The sequence below is a fragment of the Protobothrops mucrosquamatus genome, unplaced genomic scaffold (assembly GCF_001527695.2).
Source record: "Protobothrops mucrosquamatus isolate PMUCROS unplaced genomic scaffold, P.Mucros_1.0 scaffold305, whole genome shotgun sequence".
NCBI classification, from domain to species: domain Eukaryota; kingdom Metazoa; phylum Chordata; class Lepidosauria; order Squamata; family Viperidae; genus Protobothrops; species Protobothrops mucrosquamatus.
The window spans coordinates 198,951-217,877 of record NW_015386647.1 but is presented as its reverse complement, the minus strand read 5'-3'; the positions used below and the strand labels follow the sequence as shown (position 1 = coordinate 217,877).

General features: G+C 36.4%; 1 protein-coding gene across 1 annotated transcript in view; it reads right to left on the bottom strand.

The window, feature by feature from the left end:
• Positions 1 to 18,927, bottom strand: part of HID1 (HID1 domain containing) — a 44,725-nt gene that overhangs the window by 19,152 nt on the left and 6,646 nt on the right. The window contains exons 2-7 of the mRNA XM_015815050.1: positions 11,915 to 12,064; positions 9,650 to 9,820; positions 5,663 to 5,776; positions 3,051 to 3,157; positions 2,055 to 2,171; positions 1,069 to 1,291 (exon numbers count right to left, since the gene is read on the bottom strand). Of these exons, the coding sequence (XP_015670536.1) occupies positions 1,069 to 1,291; positions 2,055 to 2,171; positions 3,051 to 3,157; positions 5,663 to 5,776; positions 9,650 to 9,820; positions 11,915 to 12,064 (882 nt within the window). The remainder of the gene's footprint in view (positions 1 to 1,068; positions 1,292 to 2,054; positions 2,172 to 3,050; positions 3,158 to 5,662; positions 5,777 to 9,649; positions 9,821 to 11,914; positions 12,065 to 18,927) is intronic.

Below are 18,927 nucleotides of genomic sequence, written 5' to 3'. Positions count from 1 at the left end.
GGTACTGGGAGTTATAATTCAGCAACATCTGGAGAGCCTTCCTTATGCTAAGCATTAGGATATAATGGCTGCTTATTGTTTTATGAAATAAATAAAAATAGGTTTAATATATCATAATTTTTTAAAATACAGCATAGATTAATTAGTGCTCACGTCTCTGTTTATTCATGGATATTATGAATACCTCTCTCCAGTATGCAGTACAGCGAGGAAACAGAAGAAAACGTAAATATTTATGCTATTAATGCAGTAAATGAAAAGGTCTGAATTAATAAATATGCATGTGGAAAATGAATTCAAATCAGTTTGGTATTAAGAAGGCAAATGTACATCTTTAAGCATTTAAGAGACAATGTCTCAGATCCATCACATTGCTTTAAGATACAAGTAGTCCTCAAAACTTACAACAGTTCATTTAGTGACCATTCAAAGTTATAACAGCATTGAAAAAAGTGACTTATGACCATTTTTCACACTTACGACCATTGTAGTGTTCCCGAGGTCATGTGATCAAAATTTAGACACTTGGCAACTGGTTTATATTTATGACAGTTGCAGTGTCCTGGGGTCATGTGATCACCTTTTGCAACCTTCTGACAAGCAAAGTCAATGGGGAAACCAGATTCACTAAGCAACTGTGCCACTATCTTAACTGCAGTGATTCACTTAACAGCTGGGTAAAGAAAGGTTATAAAACGGGGCAAAATTCACTTAACAAATGTCTCACTTAACAACAGAAATTTTGGACTCAATTGTGGCCGTAAGTCGAGGACTACCTGTACTTGATAAATGCTTGCTTAAAATGAAATCAGAAAGATGGGTAAAAATCCATTTTCACGTTTGAGCCCAAACATCTTCCAATGTTTCAGGCCAATTATCCGGATTCTTGGGTGCCAAGGAAAACTACCATTTGAGAGAAGAATTTAGCACCATCTTTCCAGGGTTGCTTATGTACGATAAAAGCTTCCATTGAATGCTGATTTGCTTTAAGAAAGCCTGTTGAGGTTTTATACGTATATCTGCTGCTCCTCCACATTATAAACACAGCTAAGTCAGGGAGCAACTCACATCGGTATCATCCATGACTGTTCCAGTGGTAGTGCCGTCTATTGTGGGACTGGAGCTGGTAGAAGTGTCATAGTCCAATGTGACTATAAGGACTTGAGCGGCCTGCTCCACCAGTGGTTCACGATAGTCCGAGAAGAGCAAGTGGTTATAGGGGATCCCATAACCCACTGGATCGTAAGCACAGACGATATTCAAGAGGGAAGTAAACAGCGGAAGGGCATGCCTAGAAGAGGATCCAACATGCTCAAAACAATGCATCAAAAGCCTGAAGTGTTAAAAGCTTTCCAACAAAGAATAAGCCTTTATTTTATTTGCACTGATTAAATAGTGTTTTTATTCCTCAGCAACATTCATTAGTGAAAAGAAAAACGCATTTGAGGTTATTATTCTTAGTTATTTTAATAAATGAGATAATATGCTATCTGAATGATAATACAGATTAGATTATCCTATTTTGCTCTCCACTATGGCTGGGTGGCTGCAGAAGAATCAGCCACTGTCACATATTTTAAAAAAAATAACCCAACTCTTTCTAAAAAAAATTCTTCAATGCAATTTATAATAAAAAGAACCCACTTGTATTGCACAATTTGCTAATTATTGCAAACTGCTTGTTTTAGAGTGCCTCCTGTCTTAAGGACAAATGTTTAGTGTACTACTAGGATGAGCTGGAGGCAGCAAGATCTGGGGTTACATGCTTTTCTGCTGACTCTATCATGGAAGGGTTAGCAGCTGTGTGGATGTACTCTAGTATTCCAAAACCATCCACTATTTGGATCAAACGCTGGTTGGCTCCAATTAGGCAAACATAGCCCTAAAGACATATGTATGTACTGAAGTAATAAAGAAAAAAATAACAGAAGGCACAAAGTGAGGAGAAATGGAATGACGTCTATCATATATATGCAATCCTTTTAATAGAAGAAGGTTTAGATTAAATAAAAGTGTTTCAAAGCATCTGTCACATGGAATTTGCTATTTCTCACCTGTTCTCTGTAGAGCAGAAGAACTGGACCCAAGGATTAGTGTTGCTGCTATCGGAGGAGGGAGGCAAGTACATGACCTCTGAGAAACAGGTCAGCAGAAGTTTCAGTAGCTCTGTCCTGTAAAACATTTCAGTCAGCAGGAATATTAATTATTATTCACAGAGTCATGATTTTTTTTTTGCCACGGTATTATTTGCATCTTATTTTGCAGGAGCACATTTGTTAAACTGTTAAAAAAAACTTGTGCTAAAACTAGAGTGAGGTATTCTTACAGTAAGACTTCTTAAAGAAATACTGTACAATTCAAGTCCTTTTAGCCACCAGGAGGCACAAAAACATTTCCTTGTTCACTACAAGCATGTTTACTACAAGAAGTCAGTATTGGAGAGAGGCTATCAAGCCAGGGGAAGGAGTCAAATGGGGAATTAATCTGGAATCCCTATGTGGATACAAAAGAGTGAAATCTGATCTCCCCCTTGAATGCCATTGAACCTTATCTAGTCTTACCCAGGTGCAAACCATCAATCTGAGAAGATTCCTGTGTATAGGCTTGAGCAGGGGTGTTCAAACTTGGCCCTTTTATGACTTGTGGACTTCAACTCCCAGAATTCAACTCCCAGAATTCCTCAGCCCTGGGCTTGAGCAATAAAACAGCTAATTGAAGTCTTCACCTGTGGATCTGGTTGTTAGACCTCACAGTCAGCTTATTCAAGTGGATATTCTGCTTAGCTCCATCCCAATCAGAGTTTAGGTACAGTAGCTACAGAATACTAACAATGAAGTAAAAGATAACAAACTATGCAGTCATTTATAAGACATAAAAGCTGGCTAGCTGACCTTGGGCCAATCGCTGTCTCTCAGCCCAACTCACCTTAAAAAATGTGTCTCCTTACTCAGGGATGAGCATTTTACTTTGTACACAATGCTCATGATCTTGCCACAATTACATTCATAAACTTCCCTTTAGCCTAACCTGTCATTTGCTGATGTCCTCACCTATTTAAATCATGGCTGAAGTTGGGTGACGGTGAATGAGCAAATCCAACGCCAGCCTCCCAGATGTATTCACAACTATCAATTGCATGGATATCCTCAGCCGTGTCCTGGAAAAGAAAAAGAAATTAACACATCAAATACTGTCAAACTCCAGGTAAAAAGTATGAATAGGATTATGAAGATTTAGACAAAAGCTCTCAATTCTCTTGCAGATGGAAAAAACAATGATCGGCATCACAGAATTAGAGGATGCTTCTAGCATTACTAATTCAAATCATGTGATGCAGTCTTTCCCACCTTAATGGATTTTCTACAATAAGAAGAAAGGTGAAAGAAGCATAGAAAGACATGAGATGTTTATAGTGTTGTGTGAATGAGGCATAGTGGTTGCACAATAAAAGTCTCATATGGAGAAACTCAGAGCATCGCATTATATTACAATAAATGTCAAAAATCCAAAATGACAGAGTGAGGATGGCTCCCCTAACAGCAAAGCAGTAGAATGAATAGCCAGCAAGTAAACCAGCTCTTTGTAACTCCTCTCCAAACAAGGAGAAAACTTGAGACCACCTACAAGTGCTCCAAGCAGTTGCTACTTGCGTGGAGATCACAAGGCAGGGGTCTTTAGCAGGTTTAGAGCACTTAGAGATGAGGGAATAGCCATCTTTTTGCTCATCATTCATTCATTCGTTTGTTTGTTTTGTTTTGTTTTGTTTGTTTGTTTATCAAATTTATATGGTTGTCAATCTCACAAAAAGTGACCCTGGGCAGTCTGCAACAATTAAATAAAACAATAAACATATTAAAAACAGTTAAGTGAAAATAGTTCAACAAACATCCACCCAGATTACACCTCATGCTTCTGATGAGGTGAACTTTGGCCTGCAAAAACTAAGGTATAATAAGTTTCCACAAGTCTTTTCAATATTTCTGGCTAATCTTAGTGAAAGCTGACATATTCAGGAAGGTCCTATCATCAAATGCATCCCAAATATAAAGGTGGGGGTTGTTGTTTCAGAATTAGTCATACTGTGGCCTAGAGATATATGAGTCATTATTTTGCAGAGTCCAGTTCTACAGGTTTGCTATACTATGCAAGAGTTTTCTATACTTGTGAACAGAAATCTTACAAATAAACTCCCCCTCAAAGACCAAGACAACAAGCACTGAACTCACAATCTTCTCATCCATAGTGTCCATAGACAATAATAGCTATGCTTTAAAAATCTTCTTTAGGGTTGCATATTATGTTTGTGTGTGGCAATGCAATGCAATGCAATGCAAGAAAGGAAGATTAAAATCTATTGCATTGCAGTAGTATCTCTTCTTTCTAAAATCCCCTCAAGATGATGACAAAATTCAGAGTAAGTCAGAATTTTGAAGAGTTCTGGTTTGTTGTTAGTAAGAAATATACTGTTCCACAGATTTTACTGGCTTTTCTGTTATCAAATATGGAATCCCCACTCATGATTTGATTTTAGTGTTACATGCGAGCCAGAATCTGATGTTGTTTCTATTATAACAAGCTAGAAGTTTTACAAGTCAACTCTTGATTTAAAATCCTAGATGGTTAGAAAAGCAACATGAACCTAATTTCAGTATGTTTATAATAATAATAATAATAATAATCATCATCGTAATAATAATATGAGCAATGGTTCCCAGTTGGTACAGCTACTTCTGTTGAGAGATAAGCCATCAGGGCTCCAAAATTCTCTCAGTCAAGTCATGCCCTGATCAACTCCCATGTGAATTACTGCAAAGTGCTCTACAAGGGGTACCCTTAAAAGGTATCTGCAGAATGCAATGGCATAGACAGTTTGGGGCACTTCTAGGTGCACATATGCAAGATCTCTGCTTTGGGGTCCAGTTCGAAGTGTTGGTGATCACTTTTAAAACTCTCCATGGCATGGGACTAGATTACCTGAGAAACAGCCTCATCCCAATTATATCAGCCTTTCCCATCTGGTCAGGCAGGAAGGGCATGTTTCAAACCCTGACAGCTAAAGAATTTCAACTGGTGGGGACCAGGAAGAGACCCTTCTCTACTATTGCCCCTGTCCAATGGCACATCGTGCCCTCTGACATGGGGCTCCCATCTTTCTGGTCTTCTGGAAGAATGTTAAAAACTGGCTCTGTCAACTGGCAAGGGGATCCCTGTGGTGATTGGTGACTTGAAATCATTCCCTCTGTTTTGTTTTTTTAACTCCTGTCTTTTTAGCTCTGTTTTTTTAACTCTTTTAACTTTGTCTTTTGTATGGATTTTATAGTTTATCTATAAACCACTCAGAACCACTTCAATAGTTAGATGGGGAGTATATAAATTTGATGAATAAATAAAATGGCAATAAATGAATCACATGGGTCAGAATTCCCCATTCCTCCATTTTCCATAATAGCTGGTCACCATCTTTAACAAAGATTGATAGCCCAGGGCAATCACTATCTCGCTTACTGAAAATTCTAACTTAATCCAGACAGCTCAGCGGCTGCACTGGACTGTATACAAAAAATTATTATAGCAGTAAATGTTTTCTGTTGACAGTTGACCTTGGCCATCTTAAATATTGAGGCTGTCATACTAGATCTTAAACAACCGAAGTCTGACTTACCACATTGTTTTTTCGATGGCTCTGGACTGTGAACTCTGGACAGAAGAGCAGATCTGCAATGGTTAGAAGCAGTGACTCAGCCAGTGGCCTGGCATTTTCATCATCGTCATCTCCCTATAAATCAGCAATAAGTTACAATAATTCATATCTGACCTTACATCATTGCAGACCACTGCTAACATAAGGCGGGGGGTAGGAAAATCTGGATGATAATTCTTCAACTATTTATTAAGCCAGCATCAATACTGATACTTGATGTCATACAGATAGTCCTCGACTTACAACTACAACTGAGCCCAAAATTTGTTGCTAAGTGATGCATTTGTTAAGTAAGTTTTGCCCGATTTTACGACCTTTCTTGCCACAGATGTTAAATGAATCCCTGCAGTTTATAAATTAGTAACCCAGTTGTTAAGTGAATCTGGCTTCCCCATTGAGCTTGCTTGTCAAAAAAGGTGATTCACATGGCTCTGGGACACAGCAACGGTCATAAGTATGAACCAGTTGCCAAGCATCTGAATTTTGATCACATGATCATGGGGATGTTACAAAGGTCATAACTGTGAACCATGGTCCTATGTCACATTTTTCAGTGCCACTGTAACTTTGAATTGTCACTAAACGAACTGTTACAAGTCAAGGACTACCTGTATTATAACACATGGAAAAATGGCATTTACACAAGCCAGGAGTTTCATTAGACTACAGATACTGTAAGATTTATCCCCATACGCACTACTCAGGGCAAAATTTAAGCAGACTGAACTACCATGACTATGAATTACTGTAGTTTGATCCTTGTAACTATAATTTAGATTGGCTTCGATTCATGATCTTTCATACAAACAGAATTTCAGCAAAGCATGCAATTTCATTTGCTATGCTGCAGCTTGTGTGACCAATATACAATAGAAGTAGAGATTACTTATAGAAGAGATGCTTGCTGAGACCAAAATATCCTCCTGCAGAGCACCCTGAGTGCTTCAAGGCTTTCAAATCAAGCTCCGTCCTTTTGTCTCAATGCTGACGCTTCACTCCACATTTACAACAGTTTCCAAGGGAACCATGTATCCTCGTCAGCAGGTCTCTAGCTCATTCCCCCCCCCCTCCATACTCATCCCGGATCTCATATTCCTGTCCCCTCCCCGTGCTGAAAAAAATGACAGGTGCTTATCTGCGACAGCCAGGCTGTATCAGCTTGTGCATGACATAGAGCCTTTTCACTCACAGCAAGCAGACTGGATTATAATAATAACCTCTGTTGATCTGACGTTATCTATTGCCACATCAGAACATCTAATAAAAGTGTTTCAAATGCAGAAACAATTGCAAGACATTAAAAAAAAAATCAACTGCAGACACTTTCATTTAGCTTTGAAATTAGAGAAGGAAAAAGGAGCCTTAGAATCTTAAAGGTTAAAAGCATGAATCAGTTAACTAAAGAGATCATTTTATAACTTCATCAACCCCATAATAATGAGGATATTTAAAACAAAGCCATGCCACACGAAAAAAACCCGCTGTTCAGCACTGATTAATAACTGGTTACAATTCTACATTAGATTCTCTTGCTCAGTAAAATAAACAGAAAACACTATCATTATTGTATACTTTTAAATTTTGCTCGGCTCAATAGAACTAGCTCAGAAGAAGTGTATTTATAGAATTTATAGAATTTATAGAATGAGTGAAGATTAATCAAGCATTTTCTTGCATTTATAATATTTAGTAAAATAATAAAGAAGCCCTCGAGTTGAATTTAGCATAGTAATTGGATCTTCTATGCAAACATTTTATGGAAATGTTTTTTACACTGTCATTTTTTTTTGCAGGGGGGGGGCTCATATTTTCCAAACTGGTCTACCCCCTCTCTATGTACTAACCACAGTTTATCCTGCTTAGCTTCTGAGATCAGCAAGGACAGCTGGAGGTTGCCACCTGCTAGATTAATTATTTAAAATGTTTTATAAAGTAACACATTTAAATCAGCTGCATGGGTTTGAGTGATTCCAAGGTAAAATAGGATGTAGGAAAAATCCAGTGAGCTGGCAGCCAATGCAGATACATAAGTCATAGCTGCAGTCAAGTGAACAAGGAATAAAATTCTGATCTATTTTCATATTGATTAATGACTGTTTGCTTTTTTGTCCCTTCACATTTTCTGTTTCAATACAGAATTAAGACAGGAACTTGTGCTACATCCTGGTAAGGGGAATTTGACAAGAATGGCTGATGTAATAAAACTATTTCAAAATTAAGGGAAAAAAATCTTAGAAATCATATTACAAGTATAGATGGCTGTGTCGTGTATGCATATTGGCACATCTTGAAAGTGTCTGAATGATTACATTTAAACCAAGATTTGAATTCCAGTCACATTCTTTGACAGGAACTAGAAGAAACATGGAACTAGAAGAAAAATTATTCATACAGGTGTTTCCAGATGACAGCAAAACATTTTTAACATTACTATAGAACGAAAGCTGCTCAATCCTAATTACACACTTTTTAATTACTGTCAGGAGCATTCAAAAGAGCAACTATGAAGATTTTTATTTATTTAGTAACCAGATGATCCAAAGGTGGGTAAAACAATGATTAAAAATCTTTGAAAAATAATTAAATCATTACTGGTGGGGAGGGAATGAAATAAGAATCTGGATTCAGTCTTTCTGTATCTGAGTAGAGCAATTTTTGAAAGAATCCTCAGGCATATTGTTTTGGAGTTATAATGGTTCCTGATGCTTCAATAACCATACTTTTTATGTGAATGTGCATACCTTGTGCATGTACTTTGATCACAAAACTCTACACAGGCATCAATTTCAGTTCTCACACAATTCACACAAGATACTGCTATGTGAAGTTTAAGGATAGGACAAGAATTTTAAGGATAGGACAAGAATTTTAAGGATAGGACACTGGGCAGAAGGCAAACAGAGAAGATACAGTAGGGATTCATAGCCATCACACAAAAATAATGCCTCCACATTAGACAAGCCAATAATGGGATACATGCCAAGCCTGTGCTGCAACTATAACAAAAGTTATTAAAATTCATGTACGGTAAAACAGCTCTTTCAATTGCTGTACCGGGAACAATAATTAAAGGCAATGGTTTAGAATGAATATATTCTGGATATTCAGGAATAAATATAAAAGCATGCAGTAAAACATACATAAAAGGTTAGTACATGTACAGAGTGTTGGACTTCGCTTCCACAAGATTTCCAAGTTCCAAAGATAGGCAGAACCACGACAGAACGAAGATCTTACAGTTCAGTAAATGAACGTAGGATAGGAATATTTTTACGTACTGTGAAAATATTTTTTCATCTCACAGAGTGTATAAATGGACTGAACCACTAGAACTACTGACCTCTTGATTCTTTGGCCCTGTCTATGAATGACTTAGAAAATATTATAATGCTTGCTATTTGCCACTATTCCTGAAAATCAAAATAACTCCTAGATAATTAAATGTTTAGTCACATATATATTTACATTGTTTTTCTAGTGTTTGTTTTTGTTCATTTCATTTTCTTTTCTCTTAGTCCTATTTGAAGAATTAACTTTAAAATAGTCCAGGCTTCATTTGGACTTTGGTTGCTTTTTGCTACTGTTCCAAAACTTTATCTTGAAATTCCCATGGGTGGAAATTCAATTTTAATAGTACTATAAAAATCTTGCGATAAAAACAGACTGTTCATTCATCAGCCTTCCATTCATGAGTCTCAGTCCATCTCCCATGCAAGGAATATTGAAGCATTTTTTCTAATAGGCAGAAATCTAAAAGGATCAGAGCCAGACAAATTACACAGGCCAAATTTGCCCAAGCCAGGTAAGAGTCCCTCACTGTGAATAAATATAATCCAGCAGGTAAGAAATTTAGATTCCCATTAACTCCCTTTGATAAATGAACAGCTCTGGCTTCTGCATCTTCTCCACTCTCCAGAAAAGCAATAGTGCAATTTAATAAATACATACCCCTCCTCGCCCCGCCCCTGGAACAGTTGACCAGAAGAAACCTCTCCAATCAGGATCTTCAAATATATATGGTAGGATGCGGGTTAAGAGACGGCTGCAATTCAGGACAATCTGCTTTTCTTTCTCAGAGTGACAGCCACTCTCAGCCCCCTGCACCAGTTTTTCCACTGCCTGGAGTGAATTAGAATAAAGCAAAGGACAAGAATTATTGTGTTAATACCACTTTACAATGCCTTGGTAAGGCCACACTTGGAATACTGCATCCAGTTTGGGTCACCGCGATGTAAAAAAGATGTTGAGACTCTAGAAAGAGTACAGAGAAGAGCAACAAAGATGATTAGGGGACTGGAGGCTAAAGCATATAAGGAACGGCTGCTGGAATTGGGTATGTCTAGTTTAATGAAGAGAAGGACGAGGGGGGACATGATAGCAGTGTTCCAAAATCTCAGGGGCTGCCATAAAGAAGAGGGAGTCAAGCTATTTTCCAAAGCGCCTGAAGGCCGGACAAGAAGCAACGGGTGGAAACTAATCAAGGAGAGAAGCAACCTAGAACTAAGGAGAAACTTCCTGACAGTGAGAACAATTAACCAGTGGAACAACCTTCCTCCAGAAGCGGTGAATGCTCCAACACTGGAAGTTTTTAAGAAGAGACTGGACAGCCATTTGTCCGAAATGGTATAGGGTTTCCTGCCTGAGCAGGGAGTTGGACTAGATGACCTTCAAGGTCCCTTCCAACTTTACTATTACTATTATTATTATTATTATTATTATTATTATTATTATTATTATTATTATTATTATTATTATTATTATTATTATTATTATTATTATTATTATTGGTATGCAGGTAACAATTTTTGCCCAATACCTTAGGTTTCTGAATTACCAAATAAAAATTTAATACCACAATGAATAGGCAATCATTTTATATTGTTGCTCATGCCTTTTGGACATAGCCTGTCAATATATCATAAAAAGACATTCCCTCAGAATGTGACAACTTGATTCATGTGAGATTGCGTATGTGTGCATATAAGGCTTGAATGTGTGAGAGAGCTAGAATTCTAAGATTTAAGCTATGACATCAAAATATCACTTTCTATCCTTCTCTAGGAAAATTACTGTGAAAATTCTTTAAAGAATTGAATCTCCTTAGACCTCTTATGACTTTGTAGATAAGACACATTGGTCCACATATAATTTAAATGTGGGAGAAAGAAGCAAAATGGAGCTTTTAGAAATTGGAGGCAATTTTGTCAGCATAGATATCTGTTTAGGAATATGCGACTGAGATGCTTTTAACATCAGTGCTTTTCGGAAAGGAGGATGCTGAGTGCAATATTTTCTCCCCACAATTATTCTAAAGTAATTTGTTCTCTAAGAAATACTGCTTCTGTAGAATGCATAATGTTTGTAGGAATATAATTCTGCAGGCAGGTATAAAAACTCTAAATTTCCACCCAAGCATATAAAGGTAGACCAATCAATTGATTCCCCAGTTCAATTTATGGTAAACATGAAAGAAAATACACTTTCCTATAATATGGGTTTTGTACACATTGTTTGGAAACTGTATATTACCATGTTTGGTAGTTGAATACTGAACTATTATTGAAACTAGTTACTTCTGATAAATGCAAAAAATATGAAATAAAAATCTGATGAAACTGAAGGCATATGCGAAGAAAAAAATACTAATTTACATTAACAATTATTAATTTCCAATTGTACTATTTTTCCAATGAAAATGTTTTCCAAATAAAAATAACAAGCTTCAGGATCAAAAAGGTTGGGAATGAGTTTCTACTGGAAAATGGCAATGGGGGACAAGAACTTAACAACTACTATCCTTCATTGTGATCCCAGTTGAAATCAGGAGTGCTACACAGGGCTCTTGTGCATTTCTGTATAGAAAAAGAAAAAATCCTAAGCATAGGATTTAGACATAAAATTGAAATCTTATTTAATTTGGTTAAAAGTATAACAGGAATTTAAACTTGGTTGAAATTTTTTTTGCTAAATAAACCACACTGAATTAAGCAGGCAATTCTATGGCTCAGAGATGGGCAAATAATTTTTCCAAGGGACCAAATGTGAAACGGGGACTGTTGTGGAGGACCGAACCAATAAGATCACCACCATGGTTCCTGCTGTCACCACCATCATCGGCTGGACAGAGACAGCCAAAGGGCCGAATGTGTCCCGCAGGGCATAGGCCTGCTATGGCTGAATTTCAACAGTTAAAAAAAATATGTTCAATCTTGCCTTGTAACACAAAGTAGCCAAATTTGAAGGAGATTCTTCCCTCACAGCTCTGATTTCTGCAGCTGGAACTAGAGCAAAGACATCTTGGACAGAAGTAGCTGTATCTGCCCAGAACTGGTCCCAGAAGGCATCATCTGTGGCCTCTACGGGCTGAAAAACAAATAAAAATCAATTTAGGAACATAAAAGCTATAAAATATTCATTCTGATATTCATTTATGCTCAATATTCATACTGATTGATATTTGATCTGATAAGTATGTCAAGATACCTCAGAGTAACTTCTGCAAATCTTTGCTAAAATATAAGGCTGAAAAATATAATATACTATACTGCAGCCTGAAAGCAATCCAACATTCTAGACAGAATAAACATGAATGCATCATTAATACAATAAGCTACTATTGACCAGGAAAAAGTGGAAGCAAAATAATGCAAGGGTGCCAATAAAAACTAAAAACAAGACTAGGTTAAAAATATCAGCTGTAATTTTTTTAAATGATAGACACCCTGGGAAAATTAAAGAGAAACAACTTTATATGCATAGAAAGAGCAATATAAAATTTTCTGCAAATTCACACTCAGCTATAACTCAGGGACCACAAAATATGTTCAATTTCTTTTCAATTGTACAAAAGGTTGTCATTCTTTATAATAAAACTATGTAGAAGACATTTTGTTACATTGAACAGATCTAGCACTCTAGTCATTATGGTTTAATGGAATGCATCCAATAAACCAAAATATGAAACATATATTCTTGCTTGATCTCTTTTCCCAGCATGACATAATAAACATGCAACAGCTCTTGACTAACTGCAGTTATTTGAAACAATCATGGCTTTGAATTGTACGTATTTAGGGAAGATGAGTGAGAAGGAAACATATGTTTGATTAATTTCGTGGCTTACATTTTTCTGAAGTTACACTGCTATAAAGATGAGGGTTGTTTAAAATCAAGGTAAAGCTTGTTTAAGAATTGGCTGTGATGAAGGAAACTACCTTATCAAATAGGCAATATGTCATTAAAATAGAAAAGGCAAAAGTAAAAGGAGGTAAGAAAGTATAAACTAGTTAAACAGGTTTTGTGGCTCTACCAAGTCTGGAGTTGGCCAAGAGGATAATTTTACATACTGAAAAGAAATGTATCCTCCTGATTTTAAGGAGTGGATTCAAGATACAAGCCAGTTATCAATTTTTGGTAAGTATTTAATACTAAAAATGGGAAGATGAAACAATATATGATCTAGATTTAATGACAAATTGAAGGACTCAATCCCATATTGATACTAAGTAGCAATAGCAATTAGATTTATATACTGCTTCGTAATGCTTTACAGCACACTTTAAGCGGTTTACAGAGTCAGCTTATTGCCCCCAACAATCTGGGTCCTCATTTTACCAACCTCAGAAGGATGGAAGGCTGAGTCAACCTTGAGCTGGTCAAGATCAAATTCCTGGCAGTGGGCAGAGTTAGCCTGCAACATTGCATTCTAACCCATTGTTTCCCTTTTAATTGCTTTTAGCTTATTTTAATTACTATAATATATGAGGGTTTTTTAAAAATTATAAAAGTCCTACCATAATTTTTTTGGTTGGTGTTGTAGTTGCTTGTATTTCAAATTTAATTCCTCCCCTTCAAAAGTTTAAAAATAGAAAATCAGGTTTGTCCTGCAGTGACTTTGTTTCCTGCTGCTCTGCCCCCATCCATAAACTATAAAATAAGTCTCTTTAAATTCCTTACCAGTAGACACTTAGTCACAGGTGATTGCTTTAATACAGGCAGTATTTGCACATTTAGCCATTGGATAATACAGCAAATCTGTATTTAATTCTTTTCATGAGAAAGGAGAGGAAGGGTGAGAGATTTGAGATAACCACAAAAACACACCTGTAAATGAATCAAGTATTTTTATAGGTAATTTGTAAAGCTACAGTATATGATGGTCCAAGAGAACAAAATGGAATGGAATGGAACGGAATGGAATGGAATTCAAGTTAGTGGAAGTGGCTCTCAATTTGGTCAAAATAACCACTGTACAGTAAGTATTATTACTATAATTGAGGAAAACTATCTTCCTTAAATGTATCAATTTCTTGACATATATTCTAGCTAACATGTTTTCAAATGACTGTTTTCAGTACAACCTTGAAGCAAATTGCAAAACGATAACTTAGTGAGGACAATCTCAAATGACTTAGACATTATTTTACCGGGCAGAAAAGTTTTGTTTGCTGAAGATGGCAATTTCTTCACTGCACAGTCTTTCCTTGGGCATAAGCATTTGTTTTTGATTACAATAAACTGTAAACAATAAAATCACAAATTTTAGGTTCATTTATTTTCCAAGTTCTGATGCAAAAGAAATGGCTGATTAGGTTTTTTTTTATCAAATTCAATTTGAAATCAACAAGACGTGCTATTAGAAGGCCAAAAACTGAAAGAGTAAGAAGGAAAATGTAGTTGAATTATATGGCCTAGGAAACAGAAATGAAGCAGGAGAACAACTCATTGGTTTCTGCCAATACAATGATTTTCTTCATTGCTAACACGATCTTCAGACAACCAAACTGGCACCTATTTACATCAACAATATTATTGGCACAAGGTAATGGAAACAGCTCAGTTATAACAGCAAAAATATGGCTGGGGGCTGACTACACAATGGATTATAAACTGATTTTGTGCAAGTTCCAAGTTAAGCTAAAAGTGAAAGAAAAAAGACAACAAAGTTCCACCGAGAACATAAGAAATAGTTTTGAAGTCCTGGACTTCATTGATAGGGAACTAGAAGAACTCTGGCATAGAATCAAAGCAGTTGTTAAAGGATGATTGTGAAATGAGATTACCAAAGATCAAGAAACAGGAGAAACCAAACTGGATGTCAGAACAGACTGTGGAAATTGAAGAGAAGGAAGAGCAGAAAAAAATAAAATTTCAGATAAGAACTTTTTAAAAAGCAGAAAGCTATTAGCAGAGACAGGAAACAGTACAATAACATCTGTGAAGAAAACAAAAAGAAATGGGCATGGAAAAATAAGCATATCTTCCAAAGGTTTGCCAGATTCAAGAGATTCCAACCAGAAATTGGTACAGTAAGTTAAAGCACTCCAAGGGACAGACAGTAATTCATTCAAAGACACTACAGAAGTCAACATCCAATAAACCTTAGAAGATTATACCAAAAGATGAGTCAAATCATGATCAAGAATTTTTAATATTGTACTTTACTTAGAAAACAATACCATAGTCTAGGAACTATCAAGGAGACAAACAATCAAGCAGATAAACAATTAAGCAGAAAATAATACCTTAATTAAGGAATTGCCAAGGAGAAAACCACATCCCTACTAATAGTGATAAGGCAAACTATTAAATATAAACAGAGAATAAATGCCATATTCAGTAGCACTGATGATGTTACCAAGTGGCGTAATGAAATGTCTGCAAGAAACAACCAAGCTCAGACAGTACCAACTACTCCAAACATCATACCCTTCGCTGTGCTGATGGCACTACTCTGATAGAAGATTAAGAACCAAGAAGTCAAACAAAATTCAAGAGGTACAATAACCAGCCTTGAAATTAACAATGAAGATACTAAAGGAGTAAATAGTTTCTGTCTTTTAGGATTGATTATTGACAATAAAGGAACCAGCAGTGAAAAAATACACTGCAAACTAATACTTGGTAGATTTGCAATAACAGCCTTGAAAAGATACTCAGATATTTCCATAAATGCAAATATCAAAAACATGCAGGAAATGTCCTTGTGATGTTCTAAGGAAATGAAAGCTGGACTTTGGTGAGGCAGGATGGAAAAGATGCTTTTAAACTCTTAGAACAAATCAATCCACAGTTCTCCGAGGAACAAAAACCAGGTTCAAATTACCATGTCTGGGATAATTATGTGAAGACCATGTCCATAATGCTGGGAAAGATAGATGGAAAAAGATGACCAGCAACAAGCTGAATGGACTCAATTACAGTGGCAGTGAATGCATTATTAGAAGGCCTGAAGGGTTACGTTAGAGAGGACAGATCATCCAGAAATGTACCTGGTTGCTAGGATTCAATGCCAACCTAATGGCAGATAATCTACCAAAGCCAGCTGAGCCAGGAACCTATCTCTAAATTACATGGAATAAAATACACAGCTACAGCTGTTGGATCTAAAGCCTCCATTCAATGAAACTATAGAAGATACAGGAAACATACTTTATGTATCTGTGGAAAATGAAAATGAAGAAATGCTTTGGATTTAATTTTAAATTCATATTAACTTTAGGGTCTGGTTAAAGCAGACATGTTTTTGTTAGGCCTACATGTGATTCAGAAAAAAAAGTCAATCTGCTTCCATGAATAGCAGACAGGTGTATTCTACATGAGGTAAAATGCTTCTTCAGAAACATTTTCAAAACACTAATAATGTATATCACAATCCTATGTGTGTCTACTCAAGGCCTAGTGAAGTTATTTCTAGCTGAGTAGACAGCAGTAACTTTTTGTGAAGAAAAGGCTTAAGTAAACAGCTTTACATGGAATTAAATACAGTAATCAAAGATGGTTAAAATACCAAAGATTCTGTTTTTCAGATCATCTTGGGTAGTCTTCACTTTGTTTACTCTGATGATGTGGACAGAAGCCCTGGAAAACCAATAATCAACCCTCTATGTACCTGATCTTTCTCTGACCTCAAGGATAAAATCATTGTAGTTGAGTCTCTACATGGGGTAAGATAACTGCTCCGTGAAACCGATGCAGAAAATTGAGATCATTAAAATCATTTGGATCCTCTGAGTTGAATAACTGTAGTCTTGTTAAATGTGCTATATGAGCAGGCATGATAGGGAAGCTCTAGACTTTAAAAGGTCTAACTACATTGAACATCTTCTGGATGACAAATGGGACATGGACTGAGAACCACAATTCTTTCATTTTCTGGCCCCTTCAACAAATATTGTGTTAGCTACAGTATCAGGAACTATCAACATGTAAATATTTTTCATTTCTATCTGACAAAAAAAACATGCTGGGCTCCTAATATAATTCAGGCAAAACAAAAATGCTTCCACTAAGGCAGGGGTGTCAAACTGCCGGCCCGCAGGCCAGACACGTCATCTGGAATCCGCACCCACCCCATTGCCGGCAATGGCAAAACCGGCCCAATACGTTGCGCAACGTCACGTGACGTCGCCAGTTTGACATGTCTGCACTAAAGGGATCATCTAATATGAGTTTGGATTTGCTCCACTGTCTGGTTTTGATATATTATAATAATTCCCTAAAAGATCAGGTCTAGAATGAGAGATATTCTATTAAATACAGGTAATATCCATGGTGGCGCAGTGGTTAGAATGCAGTATTGCAGGCTAATTGTGCGGACTGCCAGCAGCTCAATTCTAACCTGCTCAAGATTAACTCAGCTTTCCATCTTTCAGAGGTCAGTAAATTGAGACACAGATTGGTGGCAATATGCTGACATTGTAAACCACTTAGAGAGGGCTGTAAAGCACTATGAAGTGGTATATAAGTCTAAGTGCTATTGCTATTGCTATCAATAGCAAGAACATTTATTTCTTAGAGTTAGCTAGTTTGTCAACCATAGCGTTTTCTGATGAAGTCAAATTATTGCTCTAATTAATGACCTAATCATTTCTGAATTGCACTGCTCTAATAAACTCTGCAAGCACCTTTCAACAACTGCAATCAGTGCATAATGCTGCAATCAAAATACTAATTCATGTCAGACATTCAGAATATATGGTAGCTATCTTGCTTGACCTGCACAGCCTGCCAGTTGGCTTGCGAACTCAATTTAACATTCTCGTTTAACCTCTAATGATTTTAAAGATTTGGGCTAGAAGTAATTTATCTGTCTATTGTTTTTATATCTTGCTGCAATTATATGCAGACTCATGGTGGCTCACAATATGGGGAAAAAACAAAAATTAAAACACAAAAATATACATCACAGATAGCATCCCAAAGCTAGAGACAACTAGAGTCGAAAATAAATGAACTATTCATAGGAGGTTGTTCCAGAGGACAGGTAAAACAATGCCTTCAGGCCTCAGTGTCCTTGACCATCCAAAAATGAGGACAACTAGCTGTTCCTCCCAGCATAATCAAAGGGTTTGGACCTATCCATCCTGGATCCAAGCCACAAAGACTTTATCAGTTGATTTTTTTTTAAATTTCACTTGAAAGTTGATAGAACGCCAATGCAAGGCTGCAAAATAGATGTGATATGGGTCCACCAGCAGGCATCTGGGAACATCTAGGCTACTATATTGTGTACCAATTGAAGAACTTCCAGGTAGTCTTTAAAGGCAGCATGCTGCAGTAAACTATATACATGGCAATGACATGGGCTCTTATGAACTATCCTCTTCCCTATATTCCTTTCATTTCACCAGAAGCAAATATTCAAATCGTATCCCAGTGAGCAACTCCTCAAATTAGAACCTTTTCCTGCATGGTATTTGGTTCAAGAAATGCCTTTGTTTTAAAAAACTGATAAGCAAGGGTACTTAGTAAGACATTGCCTGACATTTGTTTCTGTATAATGGTTTTTCTTTACGACCTTGTTTTCTCAGAAATATTTTATTATCTATGTAATATTAGTCTCTGATGGCTACTTCAAAAAAAAAAAAAAAACCAGAAGGCTATTTGACTGTACATTTTATATTCTCCTTTCACTGTTATCTAAAGAATGGCAAGATACATATTTTTAAATAATTAAGAAATTAGTTTTAAGAAATAGGTTTAACTCAGCAATTATTAATATTAAGTAAAAAGAATACTGCTGTTTCTAAATACAATTCTTACAAAAAAGATTCTTTAGCAAATGATTCGGGAATGCCATCCACTGTGAATATGTTATCTGAATGAGAACTCGCAGGTATGCTAAATGCCTTGTTTATAAACATAAAATATTTTTTAATGCCAATGTGGATTTCAGTTGCTTTAATAATTTCCAGAAAAACAAACTACTAAGTGAAATTCATATG